The sequence below is a fragment of the Mustela lutreola genome, chromosome 9 (genome assembly GCF_030435805.1).
Source record: "Mustela lutreola isolate mMusLut2 chromosome 9, mMusLut2.pri, whole genome shotgun sequence".
NCBI classification, from domain to species: Eukaryota; Metazoa; Chordata; class Mammalia; order Carnivora; family Mustelidae; genus Mustela; species Mustela lutreola.
In genome coordinates, this window is record NC_081298.1 from 75,335,501 (window position 1) to 75,356,717 (window position 21,217).

At 33.6% G+C, this 21,217-nt stretch overlaps 1 protein-coding gene across 21 annotated transcripts in view; it reads right to left on the bottom strand.

Annotated features, from left to right (window-relative positions):
* The window catches only part of NRXN1 (neurexin 1), a 1,178,968-nt gene that overhangs the window by 1,060,095 nt on the left and 97,656 nt on the right, over positions 1–21,217 (bottom strand). For 15 of the 21 annotated variants that reach the window (XM_059134785.1, XM_059134789.1, XM_059134778.1 and 12 more), the window contains exons 3-4: positions 5,134–5,151; positions 1,915–1,944 (exon numbers count right to left, since the gene is read on the bottom strand). The exons of 5 other annotated variants lie outside the window; for them this stretch is intronic. In XM_059134785.1, the coding sequence (XP_058990768.1) occupies positions 1,915–1,944; positions 5,134–5,151 (48 nt within the window). The remainder of the gene's footprint in view (positions 1–1,914; positions 1,945–5,133; positions 5,152–21,217) is intronic. One more of the 21 variants, XM_059134774.1, reaches the window with a different exon arrangement.

The window sequence follows — 21,217 nt, forward strand, 5'->3', positions numbered from 1 at the left end:
ACCAAAACGCAAACTGCAATAGCATATATTCTTTTATTATTGGCTCAAAATACCCAAGCAACATTTGTTTCTAAAGCTCAATTTTACACATTTAAAACTGATATCATTTCTTTCTTATTGCCTGGCTCACGTTCAGGTACTTTTTCAAGCAGAAAAGTTTCCCTGCTAGATGACACAAATGTAAAGGTGAAGAACTATGAGCTTTTGTCCCAATTCAGATTAAGATTCAGAGCACAAGAAAACTCAGAGAATTTAGGACAACACGCATTCTTGCATTTAAAATAAAAACAAAAGCCATTAAAAACAAAAACAAAACAAACAAAAAACAAAGACTAGAGACGAAGGGCACATTCAGTAACATGTAGTTAAAAATGGTTCGTTTGAAGATGATACATATTTTCCAGAGCTAGTATCAACTACTTCTTGCTGATGAAAACACTAAACGCAATGTGGATGGCTCTAAATGGCAATGTGGATGGCTCTAAATGGCAAAGTAAGCATGCTTTTAAATCCGGCATCAATGTTGTCAAGGAGTACACATGCCTGACTTACCAAGTGATGCAGAAATGTACATCTGGTTGATAATGTTCTTAAAACAAAGTTAGTATGTGCAAAAGAAAGAGCAGGCTTATCTTGTTTGCCTCTTTCACGGTACTGCCTTTTCCAGTTATTGTGGAATTAATGCATATACATGACGTCTAGCAGGCGACAAGGTGATGAGCGCACCACAGCACCATTTCAATGCTGCACATGCGTGCACTTACATCCCAATGCAAAATGGCTGGGGCAAATGTGCTCCCGAGTTAAATGTTTGAGGAGGATGTATTTATGGTAACGACACTCATCATTTAACTACCATTAAATGATACTGCAAAAAATGATACTGAAACCTGTAGCTAATTTCTACATATACTAATTATATAAGCAGCAATGTGAAAAAAATCACTCTAAAGAGCAAGAAAAAAAAAAAGAGTGGAACATTTTCATGGATTTCTCTTACCTGAAATTAATAAAATATTCACTAACACTCATACCTACCTCTCAGTGCCCATTACTAATGCAAAAAGGTCTAAATACATTTTCATAATGTATACACACTGTAATTCATACAGATGATATTAAGAAGAAATAAAATAATGTAATACCTTTACTTTTACCTATGGATTTGATGAAATGGTTCCATGAAGAAAGGGTTTCCATACAAAGAGAATAAAAAGAGAAACAACAATAAGAATTATGAATATATGTAAATGCACTACTCTTTGAAAATTAAACAAGACAAGAAAGTTTAAATAAGGGTTTGAAAACACACAGAGATATAATCAGCACATGTTGAGAAATCTGCCTTTTTTTTTTTTAAGGCAACATGCAAAAAAATTGAAACACCCATGCTCACTTTAAAAGATGACACAGAAAAGAAGATATGACTATACTGTATGTAGAAGAATTATTGATTCTGTGAAACACTATACTCAGCATTTTAGAAGCCAGAAGCCAAAGATGTCTGTATGTTCCCAAACTGCCATGCATGGGTGAAAAATGGACTCTTTTTGGTACAGTAGGTTAAACTGAATATCAGATATTAACTTCTGATGGTTCTTGTTTTTTTTTTTTTTTATTAGAGCTACCCTTATCTGCATATGCTTATAAATATATGGAAATTTTCAATCATAAATTCTTATAATTCATTTATCTGCAGATATTATAGTACGAAGAATGAAGAAAAATAAAAGACAAAGGATCAAACCAACAAATAAAGGGAAGAAAAGGTGAAAAAATGTGAACAAAACTTATGTATTTAATTTGCAGCCAGATAATTTGCAAGCATTTGCCCATCCTTTGCAGTGATGGTTTAAAGCAGCTACAGAACAAGAAAACACTGAAAGCAGAGTGGAAAAGGAACAGAGCCCATACCTTGGTCGCCCATCATCAGGTGCGCCAGACCTTGAAGGGAAACAAGAGCACAGTCAGCAATAAACAAGGGAGCATGGGAAGGCAGGGTTGTCACGGTGACAAAAATGTTCAGTGACAGACACCTTGTTTCCTATGAGACATGTCTGTATCACAGAGGCAAATCAAAAAGTATTCTTTCAACCCCTGGTTGGAATGCTTTGGGGCAAAGAGCTACAGTACTGCAATTTAAACACTGGCATATGCTGCCCTGTGTATTTCTTCAATGTATCAGTTGGAACAATCAAGAGCATAAAAGCATGACTTAAAATCCAACCAATCCCTTAAATATTGCATCTGCCCATTGTGCCCTTTGATGAGACAGTTTGGAACACTGCCACCACAGGGCTTCTTATTCTTTGGTGATGAAATCATATTTTAAAAAACCCAAAGGAATATCTGAAACATGGGCTGGGTCTGATCTTTTTCCCCTCATCAAAAAAATGAGAAGTTTTATAATTAAATTAAAAAAAAATCCTTAGTCACACTGAAATGATAATGCAGAAATGTCTCCTTGTCTGACACATGTAGCAACTGACTAAGCTTGTTCAAATACAAAAAAGGACTATTAAACATGCAGCTGTAAAGTTGGAATTTGCTACAGAATAATGTTTTTAGGAACAATGGATCAGCTTTAAATAGGCTCAAGTAATTTTCCATGGGGAACAAAACTATTTAGTCTTTTACTTAAACATTACCCAAACACTGAACTATGAGTTAATGTGGACATATATATTTAATCATGTTTTATATTTTTATATAAATCATAATTTCATCAAGGAAGTTTTCTACAATACTCAATTCCCTTTATTTAAATTACTTATTATCTGTTGCTTGACAATTTACTTCAGTTTGAAGATCACTCCTTTTCTAAAGAATACTGCTAATGTTCTTTCAAAAAACTCACTATCCAAGAAGATTCTTTTTACTGAGAGGCATTAACTCCTAGTCCTTTATTCCACATTCGGAAGCAAATCTACTTCTCAAATTCATATCTATTTCAAGAATATGGGAAAATGTTAGAGCAACATAGTAATACATACAGCAATTTAAATATTTATATTTAATTTCCTAATGTTATTTCAAATATATTTGAGACTTTATTGAATGACATGATATTATACACCATTTAGGTCAATGTTGAAATAATTTGCATTATTTCCTTAAAATTTTAGGAGTTTTTAAACATCCTGTAGGGTAGATACAATTATAAATCAACATAAAATCAAAATATGAAGACTACTGAACACAGAAGTGCAATGGTTCTGTAATATCGCCTCTTTTTGTATTTTCAATGTGATTATAACAAAAAAAAATCACACAGGCAGATTAAGACATTTGTGATCTGTTAGTGATTCTGCATAGATTATATAATTTTCATTTAATTTCTGTTTCAAAACTACTATACATATTTCCTAAACATGGTTTATAATTTTTTATACAGAAATCATGGCATGATCTCTGTATAAGATCTAACTTCAAGAAAATATATAAGACACTTCTAATGGTAGTTATGAATACCATCTCAGAAAGGATGGAAGTTAATAAATCTCAAAAGCATTCACATTCTTCATGCTAGACTTTCTTACCTCTAAGGGAGTTACACTATATTGTCAAATCAAGTTATAAATAGGAATGTTGCAATCATGATTGAATAAAATTTATTACAATAGTTTATGGGCCTATCTTCTGAAAATCTTGTTAAAATTTTTCAAGGGATGCATGTGTGAGGAAAGAAGCACTTGGGCTTATTAGGCTGATTTTAAAGCTCTTGGAATGCAACTGGATTTAAAGAGAAAGAATAAAAACATGGAACATTTTACAGAATGGTTAAGGAAATGCAAAAGAAGTTGAAAAGAAAGAAATTCAACTTCAGTTAACATGCATAATATAAATGATACTGATTTTGAAAGATGTCAGACCTGCAGGGTAACATCATCTTTATCAAGTGCATATTCACATGCTATTAAAATTATAGTCTAGAAAAACAGAAACCATAGACAGAGCCAACCAACACTTGAAAAAATAGGCACTGATGATTACTTTTGAAATCTTCATCTATTTTACTTAAATAATGGAATAGAAATGTTTGGCAACTAAGCAACTAATGTTCAGCTTGGTATTTGTGAAAGTATCACAAATAGTAGGCTGAAGCCTGTTATTGGCCAACTTTGGGTTACCATGAATTGTTCTCTGAGACACAAATCTTAGTAGCTTTAATAGCTAGCTATCTGTAACCTCAGATGGGAAGTCTTTTTCTAAGATATATGCCAGTCTATTTTTACAGAATGTCTCTATTTCAAAATATTGCAACAAAATAAGATATGTAAAACATTTCTGAAATATAAACATTAGTTAAATGTACATGCAAGTATGCTGTGATTATTCAAGTTGAGAGAACATCAGCTTCCCTCTAAGAGTTCTTTGGTCTATCTAGAGATAGGTTTGTTTGGTAGCACACTGACTTATACATTTAAGCTCTTTAAAGATGAGAAGGTTGAAATATGTTTTAGTTTGTGGATTCTACAGGGAAAAAATGTGTAACTTTCTCAAAGAGATAATTTTGGAAAAACTTCAATAAATATTATTGTTTTATTTAACACACACAGAATATGACAAATATACTTACCAGTAATCATTCTGGAGTGCTGTTTACTTTCATTTCCAGTGGCCAGTGGCTAATTTTTTAATCTAAATTTTTGCCTCTTATAGTCAATGCTTTATTCTGTGTTCTTTATATAAGTCAAATCATTTGAAATTAAACTAATGAGATTGGGGTGATGTAATGCTAAACATTTCCAAAAGAAAATAGATCATTTTGCTTTAAAAAAAATGGAAATAAATATCATGCACTGTGATCTGAAACTGTAAAGAAATACTTTCTCATTTAAAATAAAAGAAGCAGGATTGTATCGTTTTTTCCATACAGAACACTGCAATAAGTATTCCAAGTTTTATATGGGATACTCGATCCATCAAGTGTTGGAGTGAGGGTGAAGGAGTTTCATATACTTAGAGTCTGATGGGGCTGCACGTGCGTGTTCTCTATGAAAAGTGATACACAATCCAGAAATCAACAAATGCTCAGAAGTTCAACTTACCGTCTAAATTCAAGATGTACTCTATTAATACTAAGAAATAAAAGGCAAATGAGAGTTGGAAAAAAAAGTTGAAAGCACCCACCTTCCACATTGTTGTCTTCTGAAAGCACATGACAAGGAGGGAGAGAAAAGGAAAAACATTCATTAAGCAGCATGCAGACTGGACCTTTGCCTTTGCATGTCTTCCTCATGCAAGGCACCAAACACATCATGCAAGTGCTCCATGACTACCGTTCAAAGGGGAAAACAAAACCACGGGAAGCAGGTTCCCGCCTAGTGACAGCATTTAAAGAATGTGAGACAAAATTTTGATAATACTGTCATGTCCTGAGCAAGGAACTTTAATAAGTCTTTTACTATTCTGTATAAAATAAAAATTATTCTTAATGTTGCTGATGTGGTTTTCCTAGGCAATTATTTTTAAAGCTTTATTTATTTATCTATTTACAATTCCAAAAAAAATCTATTCCTAACTCTGATTTGGACTTGGATAAAATAAGGTCCATTGCCAAGAGCCATGAAATTTCACTTAAAGATATTCCATTTTTCCAAAATATATAATGCATTTATGATCATGGCCTTTAAGTATTTCTAATACTTCAATTTCTTTCCTTAAACACAACATAAACCTATGTAACTAAAATTCACAATATGGCTTATATTAGTGTGTTCATATTTCATTGCAAATAGTGGTAGTTTTTTGTAATTTGTTAAAAGGTTAAGTTTTAAAACTGTTGACTAGGAAAAGTAATCATTGCAAGGGAAATCCATTTGGGATCTGTCCATTAGGCAAAATTTATCATGATTCATTGATTTTGTCCTTCCGTACAGGGTCGGAATAAGAATATAGTTAATATAAAGACAATATTTGGTGAATTTCCCTTTATGTTTCCATATAATCTACATTATATTTGCATTTCATATATTTGCATGTATTTCCATATGTGCACATATATACGTATATATACAAACACACACACAATACAAGCAGATTTTGCATGTACTTCCTACACATAAACAATGGAAGTGTATGGGATTTAAACTATTTTTAGTAACTACTAAACAATTCAAGTACTGTTGATATACAAGGCTTGGCATCCGTGTGAGAAACAGAAGAGAGTGAGGGCTGTTTCTAGGACTAAGGCAACAGCAAGGTTTCAATACTTATCAAATGTTTTCAGTAATAAAATATAGCCATGTTGACATTTTTAGTCTCATTCTTTTATTTAATCAGCTGTAATTTTAAAAGTGGTTATTTGATCAAAATCATTTATAAAGAACAAAACAATAGCAAGTATAGAAATTTTGAGAAAAACCACTTATAAATGTGCCATTTCATAAGGGTCAACAAAACTCTTTTTAATTGTTAATGTTACTGATGAATTAAAAATCATCAATTTTGTTTAAAATGTATTAGCTGGAAACTGAAATATCAATATAGGCACATTTACTGATCAGGTCCTAACACATAATAAAAAATAGCTAGTCAATAAATGAGGACAATAACACCGATACAAAATACTTAGTTTGCCAGAGTTTATTTTAAAAGATATAACCAAAAAAGACAAATATTTGATATGTGATATTCATTTCCTGATTGGTTTGGTTTCTAATCTGCTAAATAAGGAATTAAGACTGAATATGCTATTTTTCAATGGCAACTCTGAAATGACAGGGACACAAATATTAAAGATTTATTTCACTACATTGAAAGTTACCCAAAGGTACAGATTATTTTAATGTTTAAGACACACTTTTGTTTTATGTTAACCACCCTTTGAAATTCTACTCCTCGTTTAAGATGCTTGTTTCATATATAGAACAACAAAATCAGGGAGTTTAGAGGAGAGACAACTATCAAAATGGTCTATCATTTACTATGGCTCTACTTAATTTCTGTAAACAAAAACTGGCAAACATGATTGTGAGCAGCACAGTCTCAGGAAAATGATTTTTTGGTCAAGTTTTGCATGAAAATCTACCAGTAAACAAAAATGAAAAACAAAGTAAAACAGGCCCAGGCTCCACACTAACTTGTATAAATGTGCTAATAAGTAAGATAAGGAAAGGAAGTTGTGCTATAATAAAATCAAGGTCATTGATTCTGATCCCCTGAGAGTTTTCTTCTTTCACTGTTAACTAAGACACAGGGCCACAGGAAGCGCACTGATCTTGCCCTGCCACCCAGTATATTTCTGAGTTTGTATTCACAGAGAGATCCAGCTAACCAAGGGGACCCCTTGTATGCAAATCCAAGACATGCCCAAGGTGTAAACAAATCTTGATTTGACCAAGTTCAGAAAAATGGGCTGTCACAGAAGACTTAGATTAAAAAATAATAATAATCAGAAGCGCCTGACTGGCTCAGTCAGTAGAGTATGAGACTCTTAATCTGAGGTTTGTGAATTCAAAGCCCATGTGAGGCATGAAGAATACGTAAAAAACAAATTTAAAGGTTAAAAAAATAAATAAATAAAGTACTAGAATAAAAGGAAGGGTAATATATTAACTCATATTTAAAAAATTGAAGAAGGGGCACCTGGGTGGCTCAGTTGGTTAAGCGACTGCCTTTGGCTCAGGTCATGATCCTGGAGTCCCAGGATCCAGTCCCACATCGGGCTCCCTGCTTGGCAGGGAGTCTGCTTCTCCCTCTGACCCTCCCCCTTCTCATACTCTCTCTCTCTCAAATAAATAAATAAAATCTTCAAAAAAAAAAAACCGAAGGAAAAAAAAGAAAACTGGCTTGGGACAGACTTTATTGACTTTCCATATATTTTCAGACTCAATCTTAGACTTAAAAAAAAAAAATTCCCTTTATTTGTATCATTCTATTCTACCTCTTTGGTATCTATTTGTTTGTTTTAGCTAATTTAAAATCTGTTAACTTAGGGGTGCCTGCATGGCTCAGTCAGTTAAGCATCCAACTCGATTTTGGCTCAGGTCATAATCTCGAGGTTCTAGGATCAAGCTTCACATTTGCATTTAGCAGGGAGTCTGCTGGAGATTCTGGAGATTATCTGTCTTCCTCTGTCCCTTCCCCCACTCACTCACTTGAATGCTCTCTCTAAAATAAATAAATAAATAAATAAGAAAAAAATTACAAATCTGGTTAACCTAAAGATGATCCCTACATTACTGCATAATGTGCACATAATTATAAATAGCAAGGAGTGTGCTGGAGATTCTTTCTCTCCCTCTGCCTCTCCCCCTACTTGCTCACTCACATGCTCTCTCTCTCTAAAAAATAAATAAATTAGAAAAAAATTTTTTTTTAATTTGGTTAACCTACAGATCCCTGCATTGTTTCATGATTTATACATAATTATAAATGGTGGTAGCTCTATCATTTACAATCATTCTCCAGGAGTTTTTCTTTTCTCTTTCCTTCTACTTAGTTTTTGAAGTAAAAGAATATTGAGTTTAAAAAGAATGGTTTTCCTCAAAGCATCCACTTTAGCTTTCTCTTCATAGATCTTTTGCAATCAAATAGTAATTTGAATTTTAACAACAACAGAGAGGGGGCAAAATTTGGCATGCCAGAGTGTAAAGATAAAGCATTGTATTTTGCTTTAGTGTAAGGTAGAAGCAGCTCATCCAGCCTTACCTGTGGACATTGCCAAGCTAGGGAAAAACTCCCAGTTTGCAGAAAACCCTGGCTTCTTTATTCTGCTGACTAATCCTGCTGTGTACATGAAGGGAGTCTTAGTAATCAATTTTACTATGATGATCATGCCGCCTGTAAAGATCATACTCATTTTTTTCTTTTCATTGTGAAAACAAGGAATAAAAGCATGAAAAAGATACCTTAAATTTTCTTTTTCTTTCAGATAAGACACATTTCCCTCACAAAAATGAGAACAGGCACCAGAATATCAGTCATGTTATGAATAATTTGTGTGCTGCTGACATGAAGGGAAGCTGCACACTGTTAAACAGCACATTCTTGAATTACTTCCAAAGAGCATCTCCACAAAAAATTTTCCTTGGGCCCCCAGCTTAAAAGAATGTAAGGACAGTAAATTTAATTTATCATGAGTGTTCTTCGCACATAATTTTAATTACGTACTTCCAAGAAAAGAAAAATGAGTAAGGAAACAAATGTACATGCTTCAATATAAAGCAAATCAGGAATTTAATCATGACCAGTGGATAAATTAAAGGGTGATATAAAATACCACAGGTAACTCCTTTTTGCATAATCAACATTTAAGTTGAGCAATATGAAAGGCTTCATCTAAATCTACAAGCAAGAGGCAACTTACATGCTGCATTTTACATTCAAAAGTTGGCTGAAAGGGTTCTGTCACCACTTGGCCATTCCTTCTCTTTTGGCTTCCTTCCTTCTCTGCAAGTTGCCTGTGACCAGCTCCCTTTATTTTTCTTTGGTTCCCTCTCTCCTTCATCAAAACTGCCTCTCCTACAGGTGACTTCCCACCCAGATCTATGCCATCCAAAGTGGGATACATAGCAATGAAATTGGCATTGGTACAGGCCAGCAGAAGGAGGAATACAGAGTAAGATTTTATTTCCTTCTTATATACATTGAGCTTACTAGCTTCTATCCTTGCCTTTCCAGCCCCTCACATTATTTTCAAGACTTTATCCCTCATTTGGGGGATTAAATGCCAGTCTAGCAGTGTCTGGTTCCCATAGTGGCACCAGATGGAGTTTTGTTTTATTTTATTTTTCTTTTGGTGTTAACAGTGAAAGCCTTTAGAAAGCTTCAATCATCCAGAAATTATTCAAGGACTGGAAAATGGAGGGAAGCATTGAAACTATGGATCTGTGCAACAGTCAGCTGGAGGAAGAGAAATGCTGGCCAGAACCAAGAAAAAATTCTAACAACAAATGAAGCAAAAAGGTCTATTACGAAGGCTTATGGAAGGAAAGAAACAGCCTGTTCAGGGATGGCTAGTTCAAAAAAATTTTTTAACAGATACCCTCAGCCACTTGTTTTAAATCTACCTAAATGACATTCGCACAGAGTCTCCTGGAATCCCAGTCTTAGGGGATAAGGGGACCCAACTAGAATAGCTAATACTGTTTTTGTCTCTCTTCACTATTCAGGAGTAAAAGAAGGGGTATCTCTAAACCAACTTGCAGCAGCAGGTACATTCCTGGCATCACACTTGGAATCATAAAAACATTTTGAGCAATATCATTGAGCAACATCCAACTAGATTTTTGGTAAAAAAAAAAAACCTGATTCAAGTATATTATGAAATTATTGAGTCTTTTGCGAAGTGGTCTGAGAAGCTTCTCTTGCCTGAAATTGTTGTTTCTGTTAGAAAATGTGATATGTGTTTCAACTTATTTATTCGAAGAACTTTTATAATTGTACTTTTCCAAGTTGCAGACTGCCTTTGTTTCTGCATCACATAGGTGGCAATTTTGTTACAAAGTTCATGGCATTCAATTCAAAAAAGCTCCATCTTGTTAAAAGGGGAGGGCAGGAGAACAGGAAGGAGGGAAAAATGGATGAGAGAGAGGAAGGATAATGGTATGGAAGGTTCTTCTGGTATGCAAGTTGTTCAATGCACCCGATGAAATTTAACAGCTATTAGTCAACATATTAAAATATATACAGAATGGCTCACACAAACTATACTGAACAAAATTTCAAACTTTATTTTCATGGGGGACTATGACAAAGATTTTGTTTCACTTTTACAGCTTCAATTCTTCCCTACAAATGTTCACTTTGAGTTAACATTGTCACGTTAATTTCAATAACTGGACTTACAGAAGGAACATTATATGAGTGACCATAAAAACTGTGACAATAACTGTCTACCCTGTTTTTGCTTATGTCACACATTTTGGTTGTTTTATTGCTTACTTAGAAATAAACATTTCCTACTATGAAATTGACAGATAAAACTGAGCAGAATGTTAGCACTCATTTTCCCACCCAAACTCAATCACTGCTATACAACTTCAAAGAAACCTGGTTGAGGTAAGGAGTGCTTCCTTTCTTTAGTCTGAAGTCGTCGTATTTGAGAAAGCAGAGCAGGAAAGTTCTTGCATTAAAGTTGGGAGAATAAATTTAAATACACCCCTATCTAACCATCCAACTTACCACCATTTCTCAGATATGACTTTTCTTATGAACAAATGAATGGGTGATATCCTCTAAGTGTATGGTACCAGAAAAGAATACTCTACAGACTGTCCTATGTTCTCTGACAGTAAAATGGAGAGTAGGTGAACTTCTACTGAAGACCACCTTCATTTGAAGGCCCTTCATTTGACAGAACTAACACAGGCTAGATTTATACAAATTTTTTCACGAATTATTTTATTGTAGAGAATTTTCAAATAAACTTAGAAATACTTTTGATTTTATCAATCTATACGTAGTTTCTCAGAGCAGTCCAACACAAATCTACTTAATTTCTCTGAGAAACGGCAAACATATTTTAAGTATGGGGGTCATTGCATGAAAATAGGACTAAGTCAACCATAGTGTAAAAAAAAAATCTAAATTTAGAGTTAAATAAGTTATATTTGTATACACTGAATAGAAAAAGGTTCATATAAAACTGACTTGTCAATTATATATTTTTATATTTAAGGAAAATGGAATTTTACTTCAGGATAATATTTCATATGGTCTTTAATTCAATGGGCCTTTGCATATGTAACAAATAATCTAGAAGAAAAAAATGCTTTGGCTATTAAAGGATCTATCAATTCTTCAGGGCTTTTAGTTTTCATTTTCCTTAGTATTTAAAACACTGTATATTAAAATTATACTTAAATTTTAAAAACCCCAAGACATATATATATGTTATAATTCATGGTTAATTTAATTTTAACTTTTTACAGAAGTCACTGAAAATCATTTTAAAGGAAATGGACTGTTTTCATTTGTTTTTCTAAATAAATGAGATAGTATGCAAAATTTTCTAGGAGTTTCCTGGGGTTGACTAAAATATTACTATAATGAACCAAATATCTAGCTATTTTTTCAACTCTAGTGCATTTCAACCTGAGGATGATTGCTACAAAGAATTCTGCTTCTCCAAAGCCTGAAATCATTTAGTCCAATAGCACCTGATGTTGAAACACGAAGTTACTGTTTTCAGATAAAAACTGGTCAAACAGCAATAGTTTAATATGGTTGAATCTAATATTTCTTTCTTTTTTTTATATTTTATTCATTTATTTGACAGATCACAAGTAGGCAGAGAGGCAGGCAGAGAGAGGAAGGGAAGCAGGCTCCCTGCTGAGCAGAGAGCCCGACGCGGGGCTCGATCCCAGGACCCCGGGACCATGACCCGAGCCGAAAGCAGAGGCTTTAACCCACAGAGCCACCCAGGTGCCCCTGAATCTAATATTTCTAAGTTGATGTTCTTCTCTGCCTCCTAAATACCACGTAGTAATATGAAGTCAAACTAAAACACTACTGAATTCCTGAGAATCGATGGTAGTTACCCTTCTGGCAAGAGTAAGCACAGCATAACATATGGAGTTGTTGTAGGACTGTGCTGTAAACCTGAAACTGATGTAGCAATTTGTGTCAACTATACTTCCGTCCATGCATCCATCCATCCATCAACAGCAGTAATTTAAAAAAAAAAAAAGGAAGCAGAAAACAGAGTGAGTGTAATTTTTATAAAATATTTCATAGAATGTTATGAAGATCTCAAGAAACTTTTTCCAAATGTTGAAGAGAAATAAGAAATAATATACTAATACTTAGGTCATCTTACCACTTTAAATGTGCTTGCATAAATATTGTCTTATATAATCTTTATATTATCTCATCAGTTAACATGTTATGGTTAGCCACTTGTCCAAGAGACCCAAGTAAAAACTAGAAAGTGCTAAGAGTTTGTTTGAAGTCTCCTTGTCCAAGGTTGTGTAGATTTCAAAAACTTTTGAAAAGAAAATGAACATAAGGAATTTGAGTAATATAGGGTAATGCTGGCATGTCTACTAAACCTGTGTTGTGTTTCTGGAACTATTACCAAAATGTATCAATTACCATGAATTTTTTAAAAGTAATATAATAAAGGAGTAAGAAGACTATATTTATGATTTCTTTGACCCTTTTGTAAGAAAACAATTATTTTATGGAAAATATTTCTTAATTGCATTTGTGTGTTGATTCTGTAAGGTCAAGAAAATGTAATATTGTTTACTTTCCTTTATTGAAGAAACAAAAATGTCCTAGGACTCTTCTCCCCTGTGCTTTTAAAATTATTTCCCAAAGGAAAAAAAACAAAACAAAACAAAACAGAATTTTTTTTAAAAAAAGGCACATTTAAAGAATCTTCATCCTACTTCCAAAGCAAAAAGCACACCAGGTTAGTAAATGTATTTACCTATGGGCATTCTAACTACGAGATATAAGAGAAAAATTATCCATAAATTTCTTGCTGTCTTTAAAATGTAAAGGAAAGTGTTCATTTCATTCAGAGCACACAAAATTTTGCATCATTTTTTTAAGTACATAAAATAAAAAGACACATTCCCAGTCAAATATTTTGGGACGTTAGGTAATGTATGCATTTGCCTGATAGAGTATATTTGCCCTCTCGTTTTAGTTATAAAATGCAAATCTGATAAGATACTACTTTTACTCCTTTTACATATATGCTGTATGGTAAACTTCCTGGGGAGTGAGGAGCAAGTTCTAATTTAAAATTTGAATCAATAGTCAAGTAGGAAGAAAAACTAGATGGATTGTCACAACTCCTATTTTCTTTAAAAAATAAAATCAGGGATGCCTGGGTGGCTCAGTTGGTTAAGTGGCTGCCTTCGGCTCAGGTCATGATCCCAGCGTCCTGGGATCAAGTCCTACATCGGGCTCCTTGCTCGGCAGGGAACCTGCTTCTCCCTCTGCCTCTGCCTGCCTCTTGGCCTACTTGTGATCTCTCTCTCTCTTTCTCTCTCTCTCTCTGACAAATAAATAAATAAAATCTTTTTAAAAAAATAAAAAATAAAATAAAACAACTTTATGTGAAAGGCTAAGAAGAAGAGAGTTCCTTGATAGGTACAACCAATTCTATATTTTTAAAGATTTCGTATATGCAGTTATTTGTCTTAATATCTAGTACTCAGGCCTCTATGAATGCAAGCCCATGCTGCAGAGGGAGCCATGAGCTTGAACAATCCACCCTTTATCTGCTGATTTACTGACCTGTAAAATCAAATCACCACAAATAGAAGCCTTTCAGGTAGCCTTGTAATTCCCCATCTTATTCTTCCCTAAAATGTCCATTTGCTGCTTAAGAAAACATGTTGAAATATGAAGAGATTTCTTTTTTGGACTCTTGTAAAACATACTGAAATGTTAATTCCATCATACAAAACAGTTCAGTTTATTTTATTTTATTTTATTTTGAAATATAAGCTTGGATTTCTACACTTCTTTTTTTTTAAGATTTTATTTATTTATTTTACAGACAGAGATCACAAGTAGGCAGAGAGGCAGGCAGAGAGAGGAAGGGAAGCAGGCTCCCCGCTGAGCAGAGAGCCAGAGGGACTCAGGGCTTGATCCCAGGACCCTGGGATCATGATCTGAGCCGAAGGCAGAGGCTTAAACCACTGAGTCACCCAGGTACCCCCAGTTCATTTTATCTTTTAAAATGAAACTATATGAATGTGATGTAACTATTTCTTTACAGTAGTATAAAGTGCTTTCTGATTATTAGAAAGTCTGAATTCTTTTGACCCAAACAACTTCCAAATTGAAGATTTAATTTTCAAAATAATCTCATCAGGTTATAAATCATTACACGTTGCTTTAAAATGTGTGGCAATACCACGATATTGCAACCACTTCATAAGCTCTACTCTAAAGGTCATACAAGCAGCTGTGCCATTTCTCTGACAATGTACATATACTTATTTAGTCCGTTCCTTCATAAACGAATTCAAGTTTTCATAATTTTCTCAAAAGAAATATTTTCCTACAACAGTTAACGTGGGTAGGATTGCCTGGGTGGCTCAGTTGGTTAAGCATCTGCCTTCAGCTCCAGTCATGATTTCAGAGTCCTGGGATGGAGCTCCACATCAGGCTCCCTGCTTAGCAGGAAGCGTGCTTCTCCCTTTCCCTGTGCCCCTCCAACTGCTTATGCTCTCTCTCTTTCTCTCAAATAAATAAATGTCTTTTTAAAAAGAAAGAAAAAAGTTAATGTGGGTAGAATAAGAAACTATTTACAATAAATACTTCGTAGTATCATCAGTAGTAACACAACTACTATTTTACTCCAGTGGGAATAATTTATCTATTGATAATAAGCATTAAATAAATTATAAATTTATCTACCTTTACCTCTCTTATATTTAATTTTACATATTGATCCATGTTAGAGAATAAAAGCATTTTCTAACTCCACTGTCCAGTATGTTAGCCATCAGACTTGCATGCCTACTTACATGTTAATTAAAATTAGTTACAATTAAATAAAATCAAAAATTTAGTTTCTACGTTGCAATAGCCAAATTCCACATTCTTGCAGTCATATGTGGTCACTGGCTACCATACTGGACATCAAAGATTATGAACATTTCTATCACTGTAGGAAGTCCTTTTGGGCAGTATTGGTAAAGGTTTTAAGTAAGTTATCACTTCTCTGGTAATATCTTTCAATATGAAATTGTTACATAATATATATGTAAATGTTATTTTTGTTTACAAAAATAAATAGTTTGAATACATAATAATACTTTTAAAGAGACACCTAAATTGATATTAGATATGGTCACTGAATTTGTACACAGAGAAGAACTGTGTATTTCCATTCTAACTTTAAAATAAAAACAAAAGTTGGGAAATAACTCTAATAAAGTTTTTGCTCTCATTCTAAAATGTCTTTGACTAATATAAGCTCTAGACAATTATTACTCTTTTCACTGTAGTCTTTTTCCTTAAGCCTCACAGATAATGAGAAAATGCTAAAAATATGCTTCAATTTATAAGTGAAATTAAACAATCAATCAAATAACTTTCCTGTTGATTTCTCCCCACTTCTCTCAGTATTCTCCAGTAGGTCATTTAGTATTATCTTTCACAGACTTTATGTGTAAACTATACTATAGTTTAATAGCAACAGCAGTTTTTAGATTAGTAAAAAAGTACCCTCCATCCCACAATCTCGTATAATAAGTTATCTTACATTATAATAAGTCAAAGATTTCCCTTTCTATAAAATAGGCCTCTTACTGAATAATACCCTATGGGAAAATAAACCAAATGGGCAAACAAAGGGATCAACTCTTCTGCTACACTAAAATACAACAGGAAAGAAATAGAAGAGAATAAAAAGAGCAGCTCAAACTTCTAGTTAATTCTTTAAAAGTCCAAGATCCTGTTAAGGGATATTACATGATAACAAATGCATCACTGAGTAAGCAAATAAAAACTGTATGTAGGACAAACAGAAAAATGACTCCTGACTATGGAATCATTAACTGTGGACTAGTAAAAGGAAAAAAAAAAGTGACAGAAAGACCTAGGAGATGAAATAAACTTAACTGTTTTATCAAAAATGAGTAAGATGCACAAAACAAATTTAGAGTAGACCTAGATAGCAGTCTATTCACAGTATTTTAAAAATGTAGGCCTGCTTTTAAAGTTGAACATTGCCTACTTTATTATCAAAAAGTGTCATTTTTCATTACCGGTTAGTGACATCCAAACTCTACTTTTAAAAAGTAAGGGGAATAAGGCAATATAAGAATAAAAACAAAAATATATTTATAGCCTCAACACCTTAATGAACAACAATCTAGGTCTCCCAAAAAGCTGTTGTCTGGTAAGCGAACTAAGTTTTGAGAAGGACAGCTAATTTCTATAGATTACTGAGGTCATCTCACATCTTAGTCCAATCCTGGCATTAGGTGGCTTGAAATAGATATGCGGCATAACCATATATTCATCTTATTATCAAAGAAGAAAATAGGCAGCATCCTGATCTAGTACTTATTATGGACTGAATATTTGTATGCTCCCAAAATTCTTATGCTGATACCCTACTTCTCAGTATGATGATATTAGGAGTTGAAGCCTTTGGGAAGTAATTAGGGTTACATGAGGTTATCACAGTGGAGCCCCCATGAAGGGCATCACTGACTTTATGAGTCTTGTGAGAGTTTGTTTCCCCTCTCTGCTCTCTACCATATAAAGCTACACTAAGAAGTCTACACCCTACAACCAGAGCTTGACTATGTTTGCACACTGATCTCAGATTTGCAATCTCCAGAACTGTGAGAAATATATTTCTGGTTTTTGTAAGCCACCCAGTGGATGACACTTAGTTACAGCAGTCTCAACAAAGACCGTACTACTTCAGATGTTGTATTACTAGAGAAAACTCACCGGCACCTGAAAGCATAGGACACAAAAACTTAATAGATTTCTGATATTATTACAATAACTGAGGGGGAAAAAACTAGTTACACCACATGTACAGTATGTGGAATGAGAAATATCTGCTAACAAATATAGCTCATGGCAGTAACTAATAGCTTAGGACATGTGTACGTTACAGTCATCTGAAGTAAATTATGTTCAGAATGTACAGTGTTGCATGTAATACTCAACCTATGGGGAAAACGTGATGGAAAAAGAGTAGAAAAGCCACTATTTTTTTAAAGCATTGAATAGCGGCTCCTGGGTGGCTCAGTTGGTTAAGCTTCCCACTCTTGATTTTGGCTCAAGTTACAAACTCTAGGTTGTGAGACAGAGCCCTGCATTGGGCTCCACACTGGGCATGGAGCCTGCTTCAGATTCTCTCTCCTTCTGCCCCCGCCACCATTCTAATTAAAAAAAAAAAAAAAAAAAAAGGAAAATTAAAATACTAAATAGACGACTCCATCTTTTTTGTTTGTTTGTTTTTCAATTAATATGATTCTCCTAGAGTAGTTTGGGAACTATTCTGAATGGAGATTGAGAGAATAAACTTAAAAATATACATAAATCTATCAATATAAGTAATGAAATCAACCACTTTAAAGTTTGTAAACATGGGAATGCCTGGGTGGCTTAGTCGTAAAGCATCTGCCTTTGGCTCAGGTCATGATCAGAGGGTCCTGGGATTGAGCCCCGTTTCAGGCTCCTTGTTCAGCGGGAAACCTGCTTCTCCCTCTCCCACTCTCCCTACTTGTATTCCTTCCCTCGCTGTCTCTCTCTTTCTCTGTAAAATAAATAAATAACATCTTAAAAAATAAAGTTTATAAATATGAATAAAATATTCACAAAATGAGAGGAAGAATTACTTGAATGAATTGTCAGGGTCACTAGTACAGTGAATCATTAAGAAACTAGAAATCCTTAGAGAATCTAGGCATTTCCTGACAATATACAATACTTCAATGTTTCATCTCATTCTCCTTAAAGAAGGAAATGGAAAGGACAGAGAGCCTGCAGCTAAAATCCTTTTTAGGCTCTTTCACAACAAATCAGTTTTAGGAATCTACATAGAATTTTTTAGAACATTTCTTTTCATTTACCCGTGTGCTAAATGTCTAACTTGTTCCGTAGAGAGGCTGTGGCTCATAGCAGTAAAATAATGCAAAACCACTTATTCAATAATGACAGCCAGTAAAGTATTTCATGTATAGATAATGTCTACTTAATGACATTAGCCATGACATTATTATAATTAATGCTTCCTTATACAAACTGTTGGTTGCTTAAGAGCAGTGTTTTTTTTCTTCTTCTTCCTTTGTTCAGTTGCTCGCCTGGTGTGTACACATAAGAGTTGTTTAATAAATGTGTTTTAATGAGTAATTAATTTCCATTCTTAATTTCCTGCTTAGCTTCTATGAAGCTAGCAATGTGGGATGAAGATGATTAAGTTTCCTTTCATGGGCAAGATTTACTCGCCACAATAGGTTGAATTTAGTTACTATATTCTCATATTGGAAGTAAAGAACTTTAACAATTGGAAACATTTTTATTTGGGCAAGGTTAATCAAAGCTTTTTAGTATTAGCTTCTATTAAAATATTATTCTGAGGCAGTTCAAGATTGATTAATCGGACATTTCCAAACTGATTCCTGTCACTTAAATTCACAAGACCAGTTGTATGATGTTATTAATTATTGAAATGATGTAGCCAAAGTCAGTTAAGAAAGTAATAAAATCCAATGGGGCATACATAATATCTGTTTTCTTATCACTTTATACACAGTTCTTAGCACAATGTCTAGCACAGTGTAAATACTCAATAAATGTGACAGAGAAAAATAAAACTTGAAGGACTAGATGGTAGAAATCAGCTCTTCTGACCCCAAATTATATGCTCCTTCCTCTATATTATGGAAATTTAGCAAATTAATCATATGGACTCTAAAGGCTGATAGCATATGTCTAGGAAGCAAATGATTTAAGTTAAAACAAAATAAAAATTGAAATGCCAATAATCCCACTAAAATAATGCCTTATTATAGAGCTCCTTTTTTTATAAAATCACCTTCTGTGAAATACTAGTATTGTTTCCTGCACGTAATCTAATGTTTCATGTATACTTACAGTAACATATCAAAACACTCAAATATTCCTAATTAAGATTATTTTTAGGATTTATTAATCATAATGACATGTGTTAAGGTCACATATTTGTACTGGATAGAATGTGAATCTTTAGCATGGTTAGATTAGTGACATTTTAAGATGGTCTCAAATAAATTTCAGTTTTCTACTTGCCTTGAAAGCTTTATAAAATCAGAAAGGTAGTATATAAAATGGCATTCTCTGCATTTGGTCAAAACAATTACCTCAGATTTCACTTAAATTGGCCATCATGGTACTTGATGTTTAGTTATTAAACTAAATGCTCCATCCAATTAAAACAATTTAAAGCAACTACATCAATTATGTATAGGAGAAATATACAATTTAAAGTTATGTTTAGTCATTTCTAAATACTACCTTCAGGGATGCTAGACTGGTAAATGTGATAAACATCTTCTGGTTCTAATGGGATGTATGTTGATTCGAATGCTTTTACATACTGTAGTTAACTTGGCAAAAATAACTGAATCATCCACTGTGTAGAATCATATAGTACTCAACTAAATTTTTAAGTGACTTTCCTGTGAAGACATTACTATCCAAGGCCTATCTTTAAACACAACGCACTAAGAAATGTAATTATTTCCTATTTGTAGTTTAATCCCATTTATAGTCCCTGAAATTCTGACTGAATTTATCTTTTTACAAACAATGATCCCAAAGTGCAATGGTATTTAGAAATCTAGAGTTAACTTGAGTTTTAGAGTTTTAAAACTGGAATGAATATTCTCTTGTTTAACCGATTAAAAAAAAAATCAAACCAAAGTTCCACTTTTGTAACACATAATAAAACCTTGGTTAATTGGCCTCAGAGTCACAACTTTGAGTAAAACTCTAAAAGAAATTGTATTAGTAACAATCAAAGTTGTTAACAAATCAGATCAAAGCTGCATACTTCTTAAACTGCCTAAAATAATCCAAATTGGCTATTTTTTTTCACATGAAATTTAAATAAGAAATTAGAATTCTAATTTTCTTTCTAACAGATTCCTGTATTGAAAGTTTTAAAAAAGTGATGAAGAATAACCAATTAACTAAGCCCTCTACCAAGAAAAGAGCACCTGGAAACACATCTATAATAACCTGCAAGTAAAATAGTTAAAATTTGTCTGCATCAAATACAGATGGAGTGCCCATATAATTGTTTTAGTTTATTTGGGTTTGTTTTTGTTTTTGTATTACATTTTACAAATGAGAAAGTGAGGCCCTAGAGTGGATAAGCTACTAATAAATAAATGTCATTTGCAATGAAACATACAGTCTAAGAACATTTCTCTGCTACTTTCTAAATCAGGACTGTCCAACAGAATCTTCTTTAAGAGTAAAAATGTTCTAGGGGCGCATGGGTGGCTCAGTGGATTAAGATGTTGCCTTCAGCTCAAGTCATGATCTCAGGGTCCTGGGATTGAATCCCGCATTGGGCTCTCTGCTCAGCAGGGAGCCTGCTTCCCTCTCTCTCTCTGCCTGCCTCTCTGTCTACTTGTGAGCACTTTCTATCAAATAAATAAATAAATAATAAAAAGGGTGGAAATTTTCGACAAAACCTAGGACTGGAATATGACCCTAACCAAGAGTAACCTCCACTTGTGTAAGTAAGAGAATCATGTCTTAGGAAATATCCCACTGTCTTCATAAA